Source organism: Chelon labrosus (assembly GCF_963514085.1).
Source record: "Chelon labrosus genome assembly, chromosome: 15".
NCBI classification, from domain to species: Eukaryota; Metazoa; Chordata; class Actinopteri; order Mugiliformes; family Mugilidae; genus Chelon; species Chelon labrosus.
Window position 1 is genome coordinate 20,375,146 of NC_140348.1, and position 22,439 is coordinate 20,397,584.

General features: G+C 44.6%; 2 protein-coding genes across 6 annotated transcripts in view; both read right to left on the reverse strand.

Annotated features, from left to right (window-relative positions):
• Positions 1-322: 322 nt before the first annotated feature.
• Positions 323-2,167, reverse strand: tomm20a (translocase of outer mitochondrial membrane 20). Its single transcript, XM_084561068.1, has 5 exons — positions 1,978-2,167; positions 1,596-1,642; positions 1,429-1,510; positions 1,089-1,231; positions 323-787 (listed from the first exon to the last, which is right to left on the reverse strand). The coding sequence occupies exons 1-5, from the start codon at positions 2,099-2,101 to the stop codon at positions 743-745; spliced, it is 441 nt and encodes a 146-aa protein (XP_084417194.1). The 5' UTR covers positions 2,102-2,167; the 3' UTR covers positions 323-742.
• A 545-nt stretch (positions 2,168-2,712) lies between these two features.
• arid4b (AT-rich interaction domain 4B) overlaps positions 2,713-22,439 on the reverse strand; it is a 39,447-nt gene continuing 19,720 nt past the window's right edge. The window contains exons 8-24 of one of the 5 annotated variants that reach the window (XM_084562071.1): positions 20,115-20,256; positions 18,915-18,994; positions 14,488-14,564; positions 13,612-13,760; positions 13,452-13,524; positions 12,785-12,879; positions 12,554-12,651; positions 12,116-12,314; positions 11,830-12,035; positions 8,914-9,096; positions 7,865-7,949; positions 7,641-7,776; positions 6,198-7,436; positions 5,935-6,045; positions 5,491-5,715; positions 5,219-5,365; positions 2,714-5,098 (exon numbers count right to left, since the gene is read on the reverse strand). In XM_084562071.1, the coding sequence (XP_084418197.1) occupies positions 4,947-5,098; positions 5,219-5,365; positions 5,491-5,715; positions 5,935-6,045; positions 6,198-7,436; positions 7,641-7,776; positions 7,865-7,949; positions 8,914-9,096; positions 11,830-12,035; positions 12,116-12,314; positions 12,554-12,651; positions 12,785-12,879; positions 13,452-13,524; positions 13,612-13,760; positions 14,488-14,564; positions 18,915-18,994; positions 20,115-20,256 (3,397 nt within the window). In that variant the 3' untranslated portion in view covers positions 2,714-4,946. Of the gene's footprint in view, positions 5,099-5,218; positions 5,366-5,490; positions 5,716-5,934; positions 6,046-6,197; positions 7,437-7,568; positions 7,777-7,864; positions 7,950-8,913; positions 9,097-11,829; positions 12,036-12,115; positions 12,315-12,553; positions 12,652-12,784; positions 12,880-13,451; positions 13,761-14,487; positions 14,565-18,914; positions 18,995-20,114; positions 20,257-22,439 lie in introns of all 5 variants that reach the window. The other 4 variants (XM_084562069.1, XM_084562068.1, XM_084562067.1 and 1 more) reach the window with 4 other exon arrangements.

Here is a 22,439-nt window from a genome sequence, read left to right on the forward strand (position 1 = left end):
TCGCTAGATGTCGCAGATCAAGATTCAAGGATTATTTTTGGACTTACCCAACATTCCTAGGTGTATGAATGCCTGCAGATTGGCTTACCTTACCTCCCTCTGTGTTCATTAATATTTACTCCTGTGGTTTTATTTAAATCTGTTGGGATATTCATCTCGATTTATGTCTGTAACACCATCCATTCAGCAAAATAACTCTCCAACTTTCCAAACAGACTGAAACTAACCACTCTGCGTATTACAGGACTGCGGATGCCTCAGATTATCCTGTGCATTGCTACTGCCATCTGCTGGCAAATGGAAAAACCTCAAGACCCAAAAGTGTGTTTTTCATGTTTTATTGGATGATTTTACACAGAAAATTATGTTCAGATGTGAAAGACAGTAATATAAAAATAACATTTAACAGACGCTGCAAGAACGTCTTCAGAAAACAATGTACTCTGTTTTAGTGTGGACACACATTTTCATCAACTGTACAGCAACATGCAGCAATCACAATGCAAATCAGCAACGCCCGGCCTCGAACTTAATTACTTTTCAGGGAAATAAATACAATAAACGGACAGCTAGACAACAAGGGCAAAGAAAGAAGGAATGTGATTTACATGTCCCAGAAGAGCAACCGTTCACCCTTCATGATGTTCACACACACACACACACGTACCAAACAGTGCATCAGTATCAGTGCCCGAAAATCCCTTTACGGAGCAGTACCAGCAGACTTCCACCTCAAATTCACTCATTCGACGTCATCTTCTGATAAAGTCTGGGAGCTGACGAGCCGCTAAAAAAAAACAGAAAACAGGAAAGGATCTTTCAGAGGCTGCGTCGAAAATTCAATAGAGGTCAAACACAGAGCAGCTTCACAGGATGTCAATAACTTTAGGACTTCTGTCTTAGAGGTGAAATAACTAAGAGCTACGGACACACAGCTCTGAGTTTTGGATGATTCTAAGGTTGATCTTGCACCCTTTCTTGTCCCAGAGACCACACAAGTGTAACTGGGGGGTTTATTAAGGATGCTTCGGCACCAAATTCTCACCACCGGGCTGCGGTTTTAAAGGAGAGATGCAGGAGACCCTCACCTGGCTGATGCTGGGTAGTTTTGTGAGGAGCATTTGGAAAACTGGAGGAGGCAGCGTCTGCTGGAGAACCTGAAGCAGCTGCTGAGGTTGTCCACATACCGCAATGGCATTGGTCAGGTGGTCTACGCCCTTCTCGAATTCACCTGGGTTAGGAAAAAAAATAAAAAATTCTCAATAACATTTCAAAGTATTATAATAAAACAAGGGCTAAAATAAACATAAACCGTGCACTGGTTGTGTTGCTAAATAGTGTATTTAACATTTTACTACACTGTGTACCAAGCACATGAAGCCAACTTTGGTTTTATGTGAATAAACATTAATCAAACGTGTTGCTAACCTTGTGCCAGGAGCTCTTCTCCCAGTTGGATCTCCTCCAAGAAGAATTTCTGAACAGCTTCCGCGTCCTTCAAGTCGGGCAGCTTCAAAGTCAACACACAAAGTGTCAGAAATACATTAAAAAAAATGAAATTATAATGAACTCTAACTGGTGGCTTTTAGTCTTACCTTTGCTAGGCCAGACTTATCACTGGAAACCTTTTGCCGTCTTCTACCTGTGAGACAAAAGAGCGTTTTAGACTGGACAGATAAAAAATTTAGTTTGCAAAACCAGGAGCACATGGTTACATGGCATGTGGTGCGCAGCAGATGTCTATCTATCCTGCAACATAGCTGAGGAAAATTAGGTGACAGTTTATGTTAGCATACTCTAATCTGCGAATAACAGAAAACAGGACAAAACATTCAGTATTGCTCTATATATTTAAATGTCCTTTAAGTCTTTTTTTAATGTGCCGTCCTTGCAGTGCTTCTCCACACGGAAGCTAACGTGCTACCGTTGCTAAGTTGACTGTTGAGCTAACTTCCCCCCCCAGACCCCGACACTTACGTTCACGCAGCTTTTCCTTGAAGCGAGGGTCACTCCGCCGCTTCCTGTCAAAATAAATACAGTATGCGATGAAAAGGGCTCCGCACACCCCGGCAAGTACCGCGCTCGTCCTGCCGCTCATCATATCTGAAAACTATTCATGGGCTCGCAGCGGCAGACTAGCTGGCTAGCAGCTAGCGCGCTGCTGAGGAAGTGCGGACCGGAAGTGCGTAACTCGTGACGTGAGGCGTGGCAACGGTATCCATATCCGGGTAAGTGCGGTGCATTTTTATATTTATTTTAATAAAATAAAATAAAAATCGTAAATTCAGTTTCAGAATTTTAAACGTTTATCAAAGTGAGCAGCTGCCAAAAAATAAATTAAAAAAATAAATTAAAAACCCCACCGTAATTAATTAATTCAGCTAATGTGTTTACCCTGTGCATTATTTCTAAATTGATTTAAAATTGAATTAGACAACCAAAGTAATAACCTCTAAAAGCCAAGTAGGCACAAGGAGAGGCGAGACTCTGTAGGTTAGTTTTGCATCAGGGCCCTTTAACGGCTTTATCAGGCCATAAATAATGATAATAAAAAAATAAATGATATAAAAACAAAACAAAATGTGCTGAATTTGAAAAAGACACCAGCAACTGTGCACATTTAGTGTCTAAACAAGGACTTACACTACAGAACGCTTTAATGTGAAGCGTTTTAATGTTATAGTTAGTCAAGATAAAGAAGCGATCTGCAAAATAACTAAATTTCCCCCTGAAACAGTGGAACAATATAAAAATATTCAAGTATAATAAAAGTACCTTTAAAGCTGTACTTAATTACCGCACCACTTATGGCAAAAGACACACAGAGTACTTCACAAACTATGGCATTTATTTCAAACAGAGGCTTCTGCTTTGCTTACATTTTTACAATAAATTACACACTGACCATCATCAGATGAGCCTAATAAATACTATTGAGCATTTTTCAATAAGCTCCATTGCTCTCTCTCTCTCTCTTTATCTATAATGCGGACTGTTTTTTCCATATACAGGTTGGTACAGCTTCAGCTTCAGGCCATATACAGGTCGGAAAACAAATCAGCCGCATCGTACGCCACCGTTCTTCTCTCACAAGCACAAGCTACAGAAAAACAAAACGGAATACAAACTAAAGCAAACGTGAAATTAAAAAAGAAAAAAAAAAAGAAAGAAAAAGCTACTGAAACTGATGAAATAGGCCAAACAGAACAACAACGCAAAAAAAGACAAAAAGAAAGAGGACAAAAAGGGTGGGGGGCGGGGGGCAAACATGCTGTAACCCTCAGTATTTACACTCTAACTACAGTTAAAACCGTAAAACTGTCTGTACAGAAAAGTACATGTTATTAACAGTGCGAGATATTAAATAGCTTGACTCAAAACACTTCTCAATATACAAATGTATAACAAAAGCATACAATTACATACAAGTGCCGAACAAAATGTAACTTCAGGTTATCATACAGTAGGGGGTCTATACAAAGGAAACACTGGAGATGTCTTCAGAAATGTATACACATACGTCACTCTATGATATAAATGCACATTTACAATATCTCTACCTTTATTGTGGTCATAGTACAGGAAACAGAACCAAACTCTTTTTTTTTGGTAGGGGTGAGTGTGAGGCGAAGCCGACATGCCGTTTTTGATCGTAAAAAGCCAAAAGAAACTGAAATTATGCTTTAATTAATGCAGCAAAAGATGAACTTAAGTAACTTCATGTTGTTTGAAACACTGCAAATGTGTGAAGTGAGTACTGAGAACGTGACTGCGAGCATCTCCTGTGGCTGCACTTCAAGTTAACTTGATCCAGCTGCAGATGTGCACCATTGAATCTTCAGTGAAGACGATGGGACTGAGCGGGTGATGAAAACATAAACGAAATAAAGCAGATGGGCTTTAAGAACTGTGATGAAGTAATGTGACCATTGCATTCACCACCACAACTACCTCCTCCTCCTCCTCCTCCTCCTCCTCTTCCATCATCATTGCACATTTTATACTGCCAAACTCAACAAGCTGGATGAGTATTCAGTAGTAGTTTACATGTGATCCAGTACAGGAGTTCTGCTTTTACAATTATAATTCTTAACTACACCCAGACGCCGATAACATCCATTTCACCTGTCAGACTTAGCCCTTCACTGCCTGCTCACGCACACAGAATTCCTCAGACTTTTATAAGGGACACGTAATTCCAGCTGACCCTTTGATTTGAGAAGAGGATCAGGTATTTAAAAAAAAAAAAAAAAAAGTGCTGTCCTTTCTCAAAGTGCCCCATGGAGAAGAACAAAAAGGCACTACAGTATCATTCCATATTCATCCACTGAGGCCGTCAGTGGACCTATGATGGTCTGAAACCTAATCACCTATATGACTCAAACATGTACAGGACCACACGCCTGTACGTTAGAGGAGCCTCGTCAACCCCTTCAGGTTTAACCACATAAAAGGCCTTTTTTTCTTTTTCTTTTTTAAATGAAGGTGGACAGAGAAACGTGGCAAAGTTACCTTTCATATGCCCTTAATGCCAATGTGGCAGTGTTCCTCTGAATTTCCCGTAACAACACGGCAAGCACAAGCTTGATCACAGAGGGATCATCACTGGAAATCGTCCCTTACCAATTATTGCTTGCAAAAACAATTCTTGTAAATGTTCAATTAAGAAGAGCGCAAAAGACAATTCTGTGTATTTTTTTTTGACAAATTTCATCCTACACAATCTTCATAAAAGTGCACTTAAGTGCCGTTAGCTTGCCAAGGAAACAGTTGTCAGTAAAAAATAGTGCTTGTTTCTTGTTTTGTCTCTGGTCTGGTTTTTGTGCCCCAGTAGTTACAGTATGTAGGTTGACTTGGGCGCCCCGCCGAGCGGGAGGAGAGAGGGCGGCGACCCCAGGGTGCTGGTTAAGTGCTTAGTGCGGTGGCTCCTTGCTGGTTTCGTCCTGTCACCTGCACTCCACTGATACCCCGGAGTTCTGAGATGAGGAGGATGAGGATGATACCGGAGGGTCAGCCAGCGTCAGCATGACCGCCGCAGTCAGTGAGCTGGAGGACGGCGAGGAGGAGGAGGAGGATGACGAGGACGCAGCCACTGTGCCTGCAGAAAAGCAACAGAGTTTAGTTATGACCAGTTTTGAGATGTTAAGTATTAACATTTTAATACAGTTAGCTAACTGTTCATCCTGGCCAATCTGCAGTGAGGGAAAAGCCGACTTACTTTCCCGCTCCTTCTTCTTCATGCGTTTTCGTCGTCTGTCAATAGAGGCCACCTCAGACTTGAGGGAGAGGTAGTGATTTCTGATGTCCTGCAGCTTCTCCTGAAGAAAAGAAATCCTCTCCAGGCTGCTCATCTTTTCCAGATCAGCTATGTGGAGAAAGTCCAAGTCAGATCAGGTCCCCCGAAACAAAGACACAGCAGATAAATAAATTAGAAAGAGGAACCAATACCTTCATCTGGCATTATACTGTATGAATTAATTTGACACTTACACATCTGGAAACTCCACTTGTACACACGTGGCGATCTTCCATGGTGATCTCGATGCGTGGCGTGATCCACGTCAGCTTGTTTGTGGTACTTATGGCTCGAAGGCGGAGATCGTCCGTGACACTTGGGCGAGGTGGCAGCCTTCAGGTCTGATGCGTTGTTCTTAGAGGCAGTTGGTTTGGCAGTGCCCTCAACAACAGACTGGTCCTCACTGTCACTGCTGTTGGCTGGAGGAGGGGGGGAAAAAAGGGAGAGAGCAGAAATGAAAAAAATATAAAAAACCAGCAGGCAAAACCTAATTTCCTTTCCCATCTGGAATCTGTAATATGATATCAGGAAAGCAAGTCAATGTGAAATAGAAATTCCACGGCTGATAAAAGTACTGCTGGCATTTGAAATGAGAAGGTGAGCGTGGTGTCAGCAGTTCTATCTACAGCTGTTCCTACCTGTTTTCCTATTCTTTTTGGGAGGCACACCTAGGCTCTTGCGGTTTGGCTTGTGTTTCTTTGCGGCTCCGCCTGCCTGTGATTCTTTCTGCCGCTTCTGGCTCACAGACACTACAAAGACATTGCAAGAAAATAGTGAGGGAATAAGCAGACTGTGAAATGAGTTGTCAGCTTGCGTTTCTTCACTATTCCACTCGAAGAAAAATAATGAATTCTGTCACTGAAAACTAAACCTGATATCAGAGATTTGCTTGAATTTGTACCTTTGGACTTCTGCTCAGTCTCCTGCTGGCTGCTGCTGCTCAGCTCTAGGCTGCAGCTGCTGCTGCTGTTGCATGAGAGGCTGACGTCAAACACCTTTGAGGGGGAACCTGCCCCTTCGTCCTGAGGGAGCTCTTGCAGCTCCCCACCCAGGCTCTCCACCTCTACCGTGCTGCTGTCTGTCTCGCTGCGCCCACCTGCCACCTCCTCTTGTATGGGTCCTGGAGGAAGAGTGTCAGAAACCGGCTCTGAAGGCAAGGCGGGGGGTAGAGACGGTGGCGGGGAGGAAGGCTGCACTTGACTAGAGTCTTCCACAACACTGCCTCCTCCTGAGGGGGACTCAGGCGTCGTTGGCGGTGTGTTGAGTACAGAGTTGCTGCCACTGCTTGGAAACTCCTGTAGCTTGTCGTTCTCCATGGGCTCCTCTGAAGCTTCGTCCTCAGCTCCGGCATCCTGTTCGACACTGGGCTCCTCCATACACGAGGGTACCGGCGGGGGAGGAGAGTTGGCAGCCTCTGTGTCTGAGTCAGAGAACAACTCTTTGAGAGTCTTCTTGGGCCACTGGGCCTGGATGCTGGACCACACATCTTTTTGACCTTTAGGGCGAACAGCAGCCCTCTCCTCTGCGTTCCCAGACACTTTGGCCCTCTTTTCAGGAATGTCCCAGAAGCCAGCTTGTCTGCTAGCTTTGTTCTTCTCCTTCATCCCGTTGTACTTCTTGGAAGGGGAACCTTTGGTTTTAGGGCGACTTCGCTCACCTTCCTCAGCCTGGGACTCAGCCTGCGCTGCACCCTCCTCATCTGAACTGCTGCTAGACGACGCCCCCCTCTCCTCTCCAGGACCAGCTGCTCTCTCCTCCAGCTTCCTGGGAGAGCCCCCAGGCAGCCAGTCAGCACTCCTGGTGCTCCTGGTCTTAGCTTTGGATTGGCCCCTAGGGGTCCTCTCTGCTGCACCGTCCGCTTTCCTCTTCCTGGTGCTCGCCTCTCCCTCTAACTCTGGTTGGCTTCTGCGCTTCCCAGCGTCTGCGCTCTCTGCACTGACCACTTCCTGACTCTTTCCTGAGACCGGAGAAGGTTTGGGTGCTTCAGAAGGCGCCCCGCTCTCCCAGCGCTCTGATACTTGGGGCGGCTCGTGTGGGCCTTTTCTGAGGCTACCACGGCAACCTGGCCGATCCTCCTCATTTTGCTCTCCCTCCTCATCCTCCTGCTCATGCTCGCTCTCGTCTGTGGTAATCTCAGAGGCTGAGGCAAACAAGACAGAGCTTCTGTTAGTTTCTGCAGAACATCTACAGACTTAATAAACCACTTCAGAGTGAAACAGTCCTAATCTGCTTTGAGTGTGCATGAGGACTACAGGCTAATGAGTGTTGCTACCTTGCAGGCCATTGAGGATAGAAGTAATTTCTATAGACTTGACTGGAGACTGCTGAGTCCCTTTGTCCTCACCCTCGTCCATCTTGGCAAACACATCCTGGCTCAGGCCACACTTGGAGCGTGGGACACGGTTAGTGTTGGACGAAGGGCCGAGGACTTCTCTGTCATTGAGCCTCTCCAGCCTGTCTCGCTCCCTCTCAGCTTTGTTCTGTCAGGATTTAACAAAGTCAGTGATTCACGTTCACGATGCCAAACCCGGGCTTAAATTAAAAAGTCACCACTCCTGAAAGCCGTACCTTTATTTTTTTGCGGTGCTTTATTTTTGGTACATTCTTATTGGCAGGGCGCACAATCTTGTCTGCTTTGATCCATTCATCATATCTAAAAATCAAGTACAAAAGACAAGAGAGACAATTTCAGCATTCAGGTCTTTGAAGGAGGCGCTGAGAAATATCCTCTCACACCACCACCCACCACACGGACACCTCTACAGTCTGACCCCAACATGTTGCTGTGGCACAAATTTGCCTCAGCAGCAAAAGAAGAAATCCCATGGTGTTATGTGGAAAAAGACAAACCTTTACGATGAAGAAAGAAACAATATTTAACACCGACCACCACCACCACACAAATCATATTCAACAGAGTTCCAACGGTACCGAGGGGGCTACTTAGCTCGTATGAGGGGAAATGAAAAGTTTCACAACATCACACACAACAGACACAATGCAGAGAACATCCCACTGTCTTATATAGAGTGCTAGAGGACCACACAACGACATTGAGACAATGAAATGCTGATTGCACTAGTTAACCTCTGTGTCATGGTACCCTAACACTCTACTTAGCACTGCGTTAACCCTGACCCGCTGGGGAGGGGGGAGAGGGTTGAGAGGTAGAGGTGAGTGTAGAAGCACTTTGGTTGGCCATTCAGAAGAGATCCAAAGGGTAGCTCACATGTCAAAATATCAAAAAGTAGCGTCTAAAACAAATTGATCACCGCCAGAGTGGTTCAAATTCAGCCTGTCTGTGGATTTAGTGGAGAGACAGACAGCTGGGGGACAGACAGACAGGGGGATTCAGTCAAAACTGAGCGAGGAAGCTGCGGAGTGATCCACATCAACCCAACACTCAGTTCTGCTTCTGCCACTAGATGGCCCAGTGTTCTCCATAATCAGAGTACTGACCATGGGACTGGATCGGATGAAGCACAATTGTGAGAAAGGGATGTATCTGTTACTGCTGCGGGAACGCCGGTGTAGCGGCGATCCCGTTATTTTGATTATTATTATTTTTAGGGTGAATATATAGACGTTAGGTGATTTCTCCCCAGGTCCTGTCTTACCTGACGTTCCAGCCACAGTAGTGCACCAGGTAGAGCACCTCTCCCCCCTCCACGTCTGCCTCTTTCACAGTGGCCTCGTACGTCTTCAGATTGCGGCCTCGCCCATACCTCACCTGCACCTTCATCCCCGGGGGGTAACACTCAAACTCCTCCCCTTCCTCCCCCTCCTGACTGCTGTCATCCCTGCAAGAAAAACAGTTCAGCACTTCCTGGCCCTAGGCTGCCCCGTTGAACACCACCCGCCCCGCCCGCACCCATCCACCCAGCTCACTACCAGCTGCTAGGAAGCTTGTTTAATTTGCTCCACCCTCGCCTACCCTGTCCCATTACAACACTAGGCCATAATCTATGAAGAAAAATCCCATTTTTCCTGCCTTAGCTCTAATCCAGTGTGACCTACAGCAAACTGCAGGATAAACAACTGCATCGTTAACAGTAAGCCAGTCAAAGAACAGTACATGGAGTGTTTCAGCAAATAAAACATCATTCTTTCATGGCAAAAAATCAATGATCATGGGAAATAACACTACGGTTATGCTATCCAACCTTATGTCCACACGCCAAACACTTGGGATTCTCATTCACACATACACACTGTAAGAAACAAAGCAGCCACAAGAAGGAGCTAGTGGGAAACAGTCAGGAGATGTCAAAGCTGGGGGCATAAGGGCGGTGCAGGAGTGCTGTGCCAGTAAGTGTTTTTTAGGCGCACAGGGGCAGGTTAGCACGGCGGCAAAGCACAACTTGGCAGACAGCGCAGCAGCAACTACGGCACTGAGAGGAAGCGCGGCTGATCCAATTTGGTCGGCTGCCACAAAGAACGGCTACAACACAGTGCTCCACGAGCCCCCCCCCCCTCTCCTCCCAAAGCTAACTGCTCAGTTAGCATGTGCATCCTGCAGACGGATCAGTTTTTGGAGAAGATGTGAAGTCACCGCACTAAAACTGGGGACACTACAGACGTGGCATATCAACTCTGATAAAAAATAAAAACAAAAGGTCACATGGCAATAAATAGGCAATTGACTGTAATAATCTGAATGACTTACTGACTACTCTGTTGAGCACTTGGGTCGACCTTTTTAAATAAAGTGCTTTACACATGAATTGACACTGATATTATTGATTGATTTATTTTTATTGGTCCCATGTTCTTTAATGTGAAAATCTGCTGTTTGTCTTTGTTGTAATTACAGTAAATAATCTTGTTGGAATATTGATAACTTAAAATGAAGCACTGCGGCAATTTTTTGTTTCATGGAACATACAATTAAAATAACAATCAAAACACTGGCAGATATATTCATAATAAAAAAAAATAATTAGAAGTAGCTTTTAAAAAAATATTCAAAAGCATTGGTTATGTTTTAAATGTTCATTTTCTTAAAATATACACAACTGAGTTCAGTCTTTGTACATTAGTATGAAGAAAAAGCCAATAAAATAGAGCCTGGAGTCAGTCCTCGTGTACTGAACAGAGCTTTAAAGGTAAATAACTCTGAAGCAGTAACTAATGAATCACTGCAGAAGCAGGTTTTCATCTATATTATTATTATTTAATGTCGTGAATATAAATGAATACATAATTTTCCCATTTAGGCTAGCTGTAAACCAGCTGTCAGAGGCTACACAGAGCCACGGCCGCTGGAATGAAAAAAATGCGTTCCACATCGCAGGCGGTAAACATCAAACGGGTTTGATGTGATCAGGAGAGCTCAGTTCAGATCCGCCTGTGGATCGTCCACTGCGTGAGTGTGTAAACCCTCACAATACGGCGTGATCTGTGACGGCGGCTGATCCCGACAAAGGAATCTTCTGATCAAGAAGTCAGAACATGACGGTAATCAGCATATAATGGTGTAGTGTGATGTATAACTACCTAGAGGGAGGTTTCTTACTCCCTCAATCGGTCAAAAAAAATTGCCTATGGTGACTGTTAATGTTTCCTACTGCAGTGTCCTCAGCAGCCCAAACAGCCATAACACAACTGTCCCTCCAGAGGATGAACAAACATGTCTAAACTGGACAGGAAACAACAACCACTGAGACCAAACCGTACAACTACCCAGAACGAACACCGACTCAAAAAAGTCCTCTTTCCTCTAAAAGGTTACTGCATCTGAAGCACTACCTTTACAACTGGAGGGTTAATGCATCGGTGACAACACTCACACACATGGAACATTTAATAAAGCCGAACATCAAAAGCCAAAAAAGTGAGGGAAGAGACAGGAAGTGTGTGTGCGAGGAGGGAGGGAGGGAGGGAGGGAGGAGAGCAGAGAGATAGAGACAGACAGATCAGGAAAGGACAGAAATCAAGAAGAGCACAGCCATGTTGTGTGCGCTGAGAGGGTGAGGCTCGCTGGGGCCAAAACGGCCAAACAATCCCAGCAAGAGAGAGCGAGAGGAAGAGGAGGAGGAGGAGAGAGAGAATGAGACGGAGGGGCAGAGAGAGCACAGCATGACATGCCAGGTGAAAGGTAGCAGTCAGGCTTTGGTGCTCTAACATGTCTCTGCCAGCTGATGCCGACTAAGCCACGAGAAATAATAATAGCACAGAGGGCAGTGGGTAAGAGCTTAGTTAGAGGAGAGAGAGAGAGAGAGTAGAGAGAGTAGAGGGAGTAGAGAGAGAGAGAGAGGGGAGGGGACAGCTCTCCTCTCTCTCACTAGTTAGCAGGTACAGGTGGATTGTGGGTAACTGGATATTAGTGTCATTAAGGTCAGAAGAATCACTGCTCCTCATCTGCTCATTGTGTTTTTATTATGACCGAGGAAAATTAATTTCTCAGGTCCTTTTTAACTTTATAAATACTGATGCAGGAGCCCTTCATGGAAATTGTGTTTGTGCCATGAAGATATATTTATATATTGTTGTTTTTTTTTTAACTGGAGGGACCATCCCACCAGATCACCTACCCAGAGTTGTCCTGGCTCTCCTGCTCCTCGTCTCCCTCCTGCTTCTCGTCGTCGGCTCCGAGGCGAGCCGTCGACGAGCCCTCGTCCGCGTCTCCCTTGTGGGGTCCATCTTCTTCGTCGTCGTCCTCGTCGTTTCCGCTTTCCTCTCCGTCGGTTTTCGGCGTTTCGGACTCCATTTTGCTTCGGGTCAAATCAGGTTTCTCATCCTGCGGGAGAGCGAGGCTTTTATTACAGGACGCACGGTCTGGAAACTGATTTTAATCAGACAATATTAAGGAGAACGCACCTTGCAGACTGTGGACTGTGCACTGCAAGGCTCCACATCCGTTTGGGCTTTCTGCTCTTCTGAGCTGGATGATGTGGGAGCTGTTCCTCCTGCCTCCTCCTCAGACTTCACCTCCCCCTTAGGAGGCTGCTTTAAAGGGAGGTCCATCCTGAATGTGATGGCAGTGGAGGTGCAGTACTCCTCGAACCCGTACAAGTACCTGCATGATTAGACATTCCTCATCGACGTATCCAACAACATTTCAATCCATGTTCAATCTAATGTCTTACACGTGCACCGTTAAAAGCTAATAAACGAATTTGCTCCTGAGGGGTTTCCAAAAAAAAAAAAAACTGCAAAAATATAAAAGTAAGTCAGAGAAACTACAGAACACGAACCACACGGATCAAAGGCTGCATTTTAAAACATCATAGCTGTGGAGGCAGAGCCTGTACATACTTGCGGTAAGCACATTTGACGTTGTAGCCAGCGGCTGTGTTGAGCACAGGGATTCCCAGATCTTGATAGACCTGCTTCCAAACTGAGCCGCTTTCAATCTGTCAGAAAATGTAGGAAGATGTTCAGAGATAGTCAACATCAAACAACAACAACAAAAAAAACCAAAAAAAAAACAAGTGCGACCTCAGCAGAACCACTCTTAAGAGGAACTGCCATCAAAGTGACACTCACACTGTCAAAGCCTCCCAGTTTATGCACCAGCCTGTAGAGCTTGAACAGGTTCAGGTTCCTGTAGCCCAGAACAGGCCGCTTGTTGATGGGAGTCCCTGGAGAGGATAAACATGGCACGAGATGATGTGGTGAAAAGGTGTGGAATAATGTGTACCTGAAATTAGTTTGTATTCTGACAGTGGAATGTATTAAAAATAAAATACTTGAATTTCAACTAAAAATCCACGATTTTTTGTTGTTTTTAGTTGTTTTTTCAGAATAATGCATAAAAAAAAAACCACAAATACAAGCATCCATAATACAGGATGTAGCTGATGTGAACTAGAGAAGTATATTCCTGTTTAATAACAAGCAAAGTGCACAATTTAAATCTGAAAATAACTATAATGGAGTAGATTAAGAGATATGTCATCACTCTTAATCTCAACATTTTAACGACTAAAGCAGGAAGTGATAAAGCAGCTGCACATATAGAGATATTTCTTCTTATTAAGCATTCAGGTCTTTGAAGAGGCGTCAAATGTAGTGGCAAAAGGAGTAAGCTACACGTGGGATTGTAAAAGTGTAAAGAAAATAATTCTAAACTAAATAAATAAAAATTGTAAGCTGTAAATGCCTGCAGGGTTTTGAAGAAACGTGTGCACATGGATTTTATCTACACACTCACCTCTGTCCTCCATGAACTTGTACAGCTGCTGCAGAAAGTTCTCCCTCTCCTCTGGGAACGGCTCCACCTCCTCCTGCAGACAGAAAACAAGACAAGTTTGTTGAGGCCTCGCTGCTGCTTGCCGGTTGCTCGGATGAGAGCGTGTCCACGGAGCACGTACCTCCTCCTCTTCACCGCTGGCATCCTCTTCCTGGTCCTCCTCTTCGTCGTCATCGTCCTCCTCGCTGCTGGAGCTTTCCTCCTTGACTTCTGTCTTCCAGGTGCTCGGCACGACCAGCTGCTGCTGGAACTCCAACGCAGCGTCCAGAGCTGTCGTATGCAGACATTATAACGTGTTAACCACACTTGTCATTCCTTGCTGCTGTAAGCTAGCAAACTGGAACATGTAGAGCAGCTTAGACTAAATGTAGAGCAACCTAAATACTTTGAAACAGTACTGGTTTACAAGATCTGCTGATGACGTGTTGTAAATTATGTCTAAGCTCTCATAATATAATAATACATCCACGCAAAGATAAGACACGACAATAGGAATCAAAAGAAGAGCAGCATGAAAATCTGTCCGTATTTGCAGTGACGCAGAGCAGCAGAAGCATTCAGCCACAATGTCACAGGTGGGTTTAAGTAGCAGCTAACAACCTTGGCAGATGCTTGTTTTACGCTTTTAGGATGCGGAAAATATCACAGTTGTGAGTCAACCACCTGTGAATACCAAGACTGAGATAATGCAAAGCTGTTTCCTCACCGTAATTACGAGAGAGTAAGAGCTCTGCGGCAGAAAAAAAAAGGGGGCACTGTATAAAAAGCCTAGTGAGGACTTCAAATAAAAATAGACTCGGCAGTGACAGCAGCTCTCCGCCGCTTCCCCCAGAACAAAAACAAAACTTCTCCTTCTGCAGTCCGCCTCGCTGCAACACATTCTGTGAGCCTTTTCTGCCAAGTGTGTCAACACACAGGCCAGCCCACAGATGTCAGGGACTAGGTATGCACTCTGCACCAGATCTGTAGGAATCCCAAAGCTTTACTTTAAACTCACCGGGTTTGAGCCCTGCGTCGGCTTTTGGAGGACAATCGCTGTTCATCTCGCGGACGTCCTTCCGCAGCACCATGTAACTGCAAAACACAGAAACTCTTGATTAAAACGCGCACAGAAAAGACATCATGTGGACACAGTGTTACTTCACCAAGGCTCAGCTCTAGCAAGTAAAAGTAAAGAGCGAGCCAGCCACAATCTATCTTGTTTTCTGAAACAAAGTTCCTAATATAACAACAACGCGAGGACTTTGCACTTTTCAAGTTTCTAGCATTTCATCCGAGCAACCAACAACGACCTCAAATTCTGAGCAGACACGGACGGTCATGGCTGCAGTCACAGCCTTCTTTCTTAACAACATCTCAGCAGCAGCTGGGCAAAGTGTTGGCGATTTGGCAGATAGATGGATCAGCGGAGCTTGTAAGCTGAAGGCAGTCAGAGGCTTGGCTGGTGTGCAAGAGAGACGATTTGCCGTGGTGTCTGTGGGCAGCTGAGCTGATCCAATGACTAGATTTGTCACGGAGGGAAATTTTTAAAGGAGCTAAAAGCGCTCGTGCTGCGTGAAACAAAGAGCCCGGTTCATTTCCTGTAGATAATCGCTTGAAAATTTGAGTTGAGTATATTAGGGAGACCCCTATTTGTATTCAAATGTGAAACATGGTTTTTGTAAACGTGTCCAGCTAAAAGTTAAACAGAGCTAAAGAGCATTCATGCTAAAAGCTCTGTAAGGCTGTAGTTAGACATAGCAGTGATTTAAACACTAATGTCAGGAACATTCATGCATCACCTTATGTTAATTAACATTAAACAACAGGTACAGCTGAGCCGTATAAGAATGCTGTTAGTTTTGCAGGTATATAATGATAAACCAAGCATTTGTCCTGATGATGGAGCTGTATAGAAAAGCCAAGGGAGTAGAGTTCATCCTTTATGCATGTAGTACATTTTATGACAAACCATCCAGAAGCTGTCAAGACATTTCACCCTGAACCACAAATGTCAGTCTCGTCGTGCAGCTAGAAGAAAAATCAATGGATCATCAAAGTCAGTAAGATACATCCTCTGGGCAACGTTAATGTCCCCTGTGACATGATGAGCAAGGGGCGGGGAACGCGCCGGACAGATCGCAAGTCAATCACAGGGCTAACTCAAAGAGACAGACAACCATTAATATTCACATTCACACTTACGGTCAATTAAGAGGCCTAACATGCATGTCTTTGGACTGTGGGGGGGAAGCCAGAGCGCTGCACCACCGTGCTATTAGTCCAACTAAATAAGTAAAGAAATAAGGTCTGCAGAGAAGCGTAACTGTCAGACAGTCATCATGAATAAATACAACTATTTAGTTTCTAATTTATTCTAAAGCTGGAATTATTTGACGTCACTGCTTACTGGCCCTGATCAGTTATCTGGATCATAAGTGGGCAGCTCTAAGTACCACCGTACACACATAGCGTTAACGTTCATCTCGAGTAACCACTTGTGATCAGATCTCAGTCTCAGGTTCTACATGCAAATACACACAAACAAAACGATGCGGCCGCTGTCTCAGACCAGTGACCAGCGCTGTTTGCTGGTGTGTGCGCACGGAAACATGATAGCAGTTTTGTAATGTAATGAGCTGTGAAGCCTCCCGCACCCACCCAAAAGCACACATGTTAAGAACTATTTATTTATCTCCACCCTGATGTTTTTTTTTTTTTTTTTAAGGACTTGGCCAAAGCTCATGTTGTAATTCGAACCCTGGAAGCTTCCACACGCACGGCAATGTCATTGCTGAGCTGTGTGCAGCAAGGGCAAACCTCTAGTAATGAAGGTGAATAATGTCCCTGGTCATTATTGAGGGAATACGGCAACTTTAACGCCGCGTGGCTACTTTCCATAAAGTACAACAACATGAACACACGGCTAATTAACCGAACGGCAACCCGTTTCTCATGATTTAGTGAGAAATGTTTTAAAATACTGCGCTTAACTGTGTTTTTGTCTTTTAGAAGTCATTGTGTGTGTTTTTTTTCCCCTGAATGAATGAGGCAAAACTTATGCAAGAGCAAAACCTGTTGAGTAGGCGGCCCATCAATGTGGCTAGGACGCATTATGTGTTCACACTACTAAAGGAATGTGGTCACAGAGCAGCTTCAAATGTGTGATCCGGTCCTCAAATGCACCCTCAGCGTGTTCACATCTATACTTTTTAGCAGGTAAATAAATATAGCATAAATATTACAGGCTGCGCGATGAAATAGTAAAATAGTGTAAGTATAACAAGCACATCCAGGGTATGATTCAACTCTGCAGCCCACTTTTTTCTGTATATACGTCAACAGCAGAGACAGCAGGTCCGCAGCAACAAAATACAGAGACGGCTTCTGTTTCAATAGTTACTACGGTAACCACATCTGACCGAATAAGAATAGCCGCTTCCCGAACGCTCACGCCCTCTCCCTGGATGTGCCCTCGGTTTTCCCTAAAAATGTTTTCCCAAAGCCATTGTTGTTGAAAGGCACCGCTGCATGGTTATCAGTAACGGCACCAAACCCTCCGGAGGAAACGGAGCACAGTGACCGCCGGCGCAGCGTCGCAGGGGTCACGTGACTTACGGATGCGACCCCTCTTCAGTGAAAACAAACCGCACGGGGAGCAGCCAGTTGGAATAACTCGATAATAATAGGCAAGCAGAGGGCCGTCATAAATGATAAAAAGTAGGAAAACAAACAGTGTGTGTGTTAAGAAAGAATGGAAACACACTTGAAAGTAGTGTAAGCACAAAAAGGGCTAAAGGAAATGATGCAGCATTAACAAAAAGAGGATGTATTCTCAGCAATAATTATATAGAGAAGATCTCGCATCTCAGTAATATATATATATATATATATACACTGTACATACTTATAAATAAACCTTCCTCTAAAGATTGTGATAGAGCAAACATAACATAAAGAGACATAGCTCACACAACAACGTCTACCTTTTGTTATTCCATCCACACAAAAGCAAAAAGACTGGAGGGAAACAAACCTGAAAATCTCATTAACGGCATATAGATTTTCTTACTTCTTACATTGCCATTTCTTGCACCATTCTGATTTCAATGAGTGTAATCAAGTTCGGCGCAGAACAGAAAGAAAAAACTGCTCCAAATGTGGCTTAATCTGCAAGAAAACCAACACCATAGGAAGCCCCGGCCGGAGAGGAAATACTCCACGTGTTTATGACTTCCAGCTCTTCTCTGACTTATCTTATCCCTCTCATCAGCTCGACCCTTCACCTGACTATTAGCCAGACTACGAGTGATAAGACTTCCTGTGCAGCAAATATGTCTTCAGCTGCGGATTAAGAGTCACGGCGATGACTTGCGCAGGATATATCTATTAAAGAATGCATCAAGGCTGTTTTGTCATCAGTGGAATTCAAACAGACAGAAGAGTTGTCTTCGGAACAGTGAACAAACACCAGATTAATTTATGTCGAGCGTGGGCTACGCTCCTTCCCACATACAGACAGACTGCAGTAACAAACCGCCAGATGAGCGCAGACTCTTGACAGGACTTATTTCTATTTATTTATTTCTCTCTTTACCACAGACAAAACAATCTGGCGGCTGTGTGGTTCAGTGCCGAAGGCAGGCTGCAGGGAAGCTGCGCTACCTCACCTTACCAGTAACTTACAGCCTTAGGACAAATACAATAAGACTGCCCGGCGCTGCCAGAGAAAGCACACGGTATCTGGTTGGGAGACCTCATCAAATCAGATTCTAATCTTTTAATCCAGTGGTTCTTAAACTGGGTGGCATGGATGACCAGCGGCAAAAAGTCTGAGACAAACTAAGATGTAGGAAATAATTATATTAGTTGCATACACGATCATTGTTAATGACAGACTGATAAAACTGGTGGTGGGGAGTGAACTTTCTTTGGCTTCTGAAGAGGGATGCGATAGAAAACGTTTGACAACTGATGCACAAATCACAGTCATCTTCAAAACACACAGAATTAAGCAGTCGATGCACATTAATTTTACCTGACTGAGACTTTCTGCATAAATATGTAAGATTTACTCTAAAATACACACAAAAAAAAATCCGAAACATTTGCAAATATTATACTTCTACAGCCATGTCTTACAACTGAGTAACAGTGTCCTTCTTCCTGCAAACTGACCACTGATCTATTGACTGCACCGGTACTAAATGATCAAGCGACTGATTGCTAATCACAGCTTAATTTATCACAAACAAATGCTAATCATTTGCCTGTCAAGATTTGAATAGAGTTGGTTTAGTTGAAGGCAAATTCTACGGCTATTTATGGAAGCTGACAACATGAATCAATGACCTATGATGAATAATATACAGAAAGTCATTGGTGTGACCCAGCTTGATGCAACACGGTGTAAACTCGTCTTTCAGCTCATTAATAATGACTCACAATTTTCCATCCTTGAAAGAGCGGACGAAGATGTTGTCCCTCTTCACAGTCATGTCTTCGTGGCAGTCCGGGGAGATGACCTTGTTGCAGAAAAACAAGAGACAGTCAGAATGAGGTGGCACTGTGTGTGTGTGTGACAGTACAAAGAAGAAGAGGAGAGGAGAGTTGGAATATGAGACTAGTTTCAGCAAAAGGCCACAGTGATTTATTGCAAAAGATGCTGTTTGTGAAACAAAAAACAAACAAGCAGCAGGGATGGAGAGCGATGTGTAAGGGGTGTGCACCCTCTAACAGCATGTGCTGCGGCTGTTTACTGGACTTCAGAGGCACAACAGTGAGAGCTGCCAGGGTCTAACCCAGAGGAAGCAGCGCTGCCATTATGGAGATCTGATTTCCACCAGAGCTCAGCCTGCTCTGTGTACAAAGCACACACAGGCTTGAAGGGTGGATGCTTCTACTTGATCACTATGACTCACACTCGCTCTGTGATCCCATTTCGTCCTCTGTCACATTGCCTGTGCTGCGAACGCAAGCACCCAGCTCACACATTCAGAGGTGTTTCTACCCGATTTCTATTTAACTAGGTCGCTCCAGAGGACACAGTTTGCCACAGCTATGCATCATCTGTTGCGTGAGGCATCTACCAGTGTACTACTCCACCCCTCTGCCATACGATCGCAGTGTAAACAGTGACAGGCAACTGTGTAATGTACTCCTCTGGACTGTCACAAGGAGGCAGCGTGGAGCTCAGTCAACAGACAGCCAAGAACAACAAATCCTGGAGGCGGGGCCTTGCTGACTACACAGTTAAAGGGACAGCTCCCCCCCCCCCCCCCCCCCCCCCCCCCCCCCGGCCCATTCTCCCAGTTCTACTTTTAACGCTTACACACAAGAAACCATTTCATTATGTAGGGTAGGCAGGGTGGAAACAATTGGATCGGAAAAGACTGACAACATGCACTGTTGCACATGACAGGGAGAACAAGTCACAGTTGAACTGTTTCTGAAACTCTCCGACTAGCAGATATGCTGCTGCAGAAAGTATGTCCTATTTTTATTTCAGTTTGTTGTAGGTGATTTCTAACGCAATAACATAATCCTGCTGAGTGCCGAGGTTACATAAGCAGGCGGTTTTGATGAAGGGGCACAATGCTGTGACCGTTTCTTCACGGTGATGCAGCAAAAGAAGGGAGGGCTCACCAGAGCAGGGTACCACGTAGTCTTCTTCTTGTCCCCCGTGGCAACCCCCTCCACACAGACCACCTTGCCAAAGAGATCTTCATTCTGCCGCTGATCGCTCTCCTCTTCTTCGCTGGAGGATGAAGACAACTCCTCCTCTTGACTGTGGGAGGAAAGGACAGTTTGCTCAATGGACTGCGCTGTGGAAAGCTACAGTGAGGATGAAGACACTCATAAATAATTTATTTATCAATCAGCGCATCGGCTAAAACTACTACCACGTTAAAGCTGTATACAGACTCGAGCTAAAAGATGTCCGATAATCAGAACTGTTCAGCAGATCAGCCCCCAGTTCAATTCTCAGCTAGCCCTTTTGCTTCATGTCACTCCCCTACTCTCTTTACCACATCCCCTGTCACTCCACTGTCTCAAATAAAAGCATGAAATGCCCCAAAATAAATCTTAAAAAAAGAAAATGGCTGACTTTTTTGACTAAAACTCTGTCAGCATTTGCTGGAAATATATACGGAGACTTGTTGCTGTTCCAGAAGATAATCTGATTTATTTCTGCAAGGGCTGACATTTGATTGATGAAAACAACTTATCTCTTTTTATTCACACCAGAGTAATGCTGTGGTACAAAAACAGCTCACAGAACCACAAAGTGAGTGGCATTTTGTAATGAATCCATGCTCTAAATAAAGAAAAATAAAACTGTGTGCGTGGGTCTGTCTTAATAAAGGCAGGCAGAAGATGTCTCCTGCTAGAAGCTGCCACGCACTTTCTACACTTATTATGTAGCGTAATGAAACATGAGGCTCACGCTACTGATGAGCTCACTCATTAGGATCAGTGTATTAAGAAGCATGCTCCCTCTCTCTTTCTCTCTCTCTCTCTCAGCTGTCTGTCAGTCATCCTGATGCTCAAGCAGAGCCCCTCACTGCAGACAGACAGCCGTGTCTCTGAGTGATCATGCGAGCGGCACCAGCGGGCAAACCGATCTTCCGTCCTCTTTTTATGCCTCACTAGGCGAGCTCCGAGCACAACTCCATGTGCATATACACACATACAAAGTGTCTGGCATGACTCGAGAGCAGTAAATCAGCCAGGCTGCTACTACTACTACAACAACAACAACAACAAAGCTGTGAATCAAAGTCATAAACAAAGCACTCTCAATGAAGGAGAGACTGCCATTCATTTTTTTTTTTCCCACCCACATTGACGGTTGTTGCAAGGAAATGTCTGACAGCTACTTTTAAGGCTATAACATAAACGAACACACTTTGGGAAATATGTTTGTTTGCCGTCAGCTGCGGTATTAGCCTAGCCTTTTATAAAGACTGGAAACAGGCAAAATCTAAAGCTCAATGAATTACACATTATATGCAGTGTTTTTTTTTTTTTTAATATGTGCACGAACTGAGCTACAACAGAACCACTTCTTGGCAGCTACTTCTTCCAAAATCCATTTCCTCATTCATGTCTCTCAGCAGCCGGACAAGAAAAAATCTCCCTTGTTCTGCCTCCAACAAACCATCTGCTCAGATGTATTCTCCAGTTTCCACGTTGTAGTGGTTTCCGTGGAAGTAACTGTTGACACTACTGTTGGTGGAGTGATTACAACATAATGCAAACACACCGACCGCACAGGTATGAATGCTTTCACGTGCATAGCCACCTACGGGCGTATTCTCCACATGCAGGGGTATAAATGAAGCTTCGCAGTCTCCGCCGATCGACTGGCAAACTCGCAGATAAACAAACAAATCTGTCTCATGTCTTTATGCAAAGCTAACAGGCTGCATATTTAAGCTACAGTCGAGAGAGTCCCATCTATTATTGTCTCAGCAAGAAAGCAAATTGAGATGTCCCCCCCCCCAAAAAAAACAAACAATGCTTTGTTTTTCCAGTCATCTCAATCCATAATACTCTCTCGCTGCTCCTCGTAATTCAAAGGTTAATATTAGCACATAAGGAGACAACTGGTCCAAGGTGCTAATGTGCAGCTGGGACCTCTCCAAGTCAATATTACATCAATGTTCAGAGTGATATTGACTTTTCTTTGTGTGCCATTAGCAAGCGGTGTCAGAGAATAAGATTATGTGGCAAAGTGTCCTCTCTATAACGGGAGAGGACCCACAATCATATCCAGCACCAACAGGCAGATCCTGTTCCCTGATGTAAACGTCTGCCGTCTCCGAGGAGGAGGCACATCAGAGCATGAAACACCCACTTGAACATTTCAGTCAAAGCGATAACATTCAACAGGACCACGCCGCGGTCACACTGTCTCTCAACCACGCATGCACACACAGGAGCTCGGCGTGATTAAGGAGCTGGAGG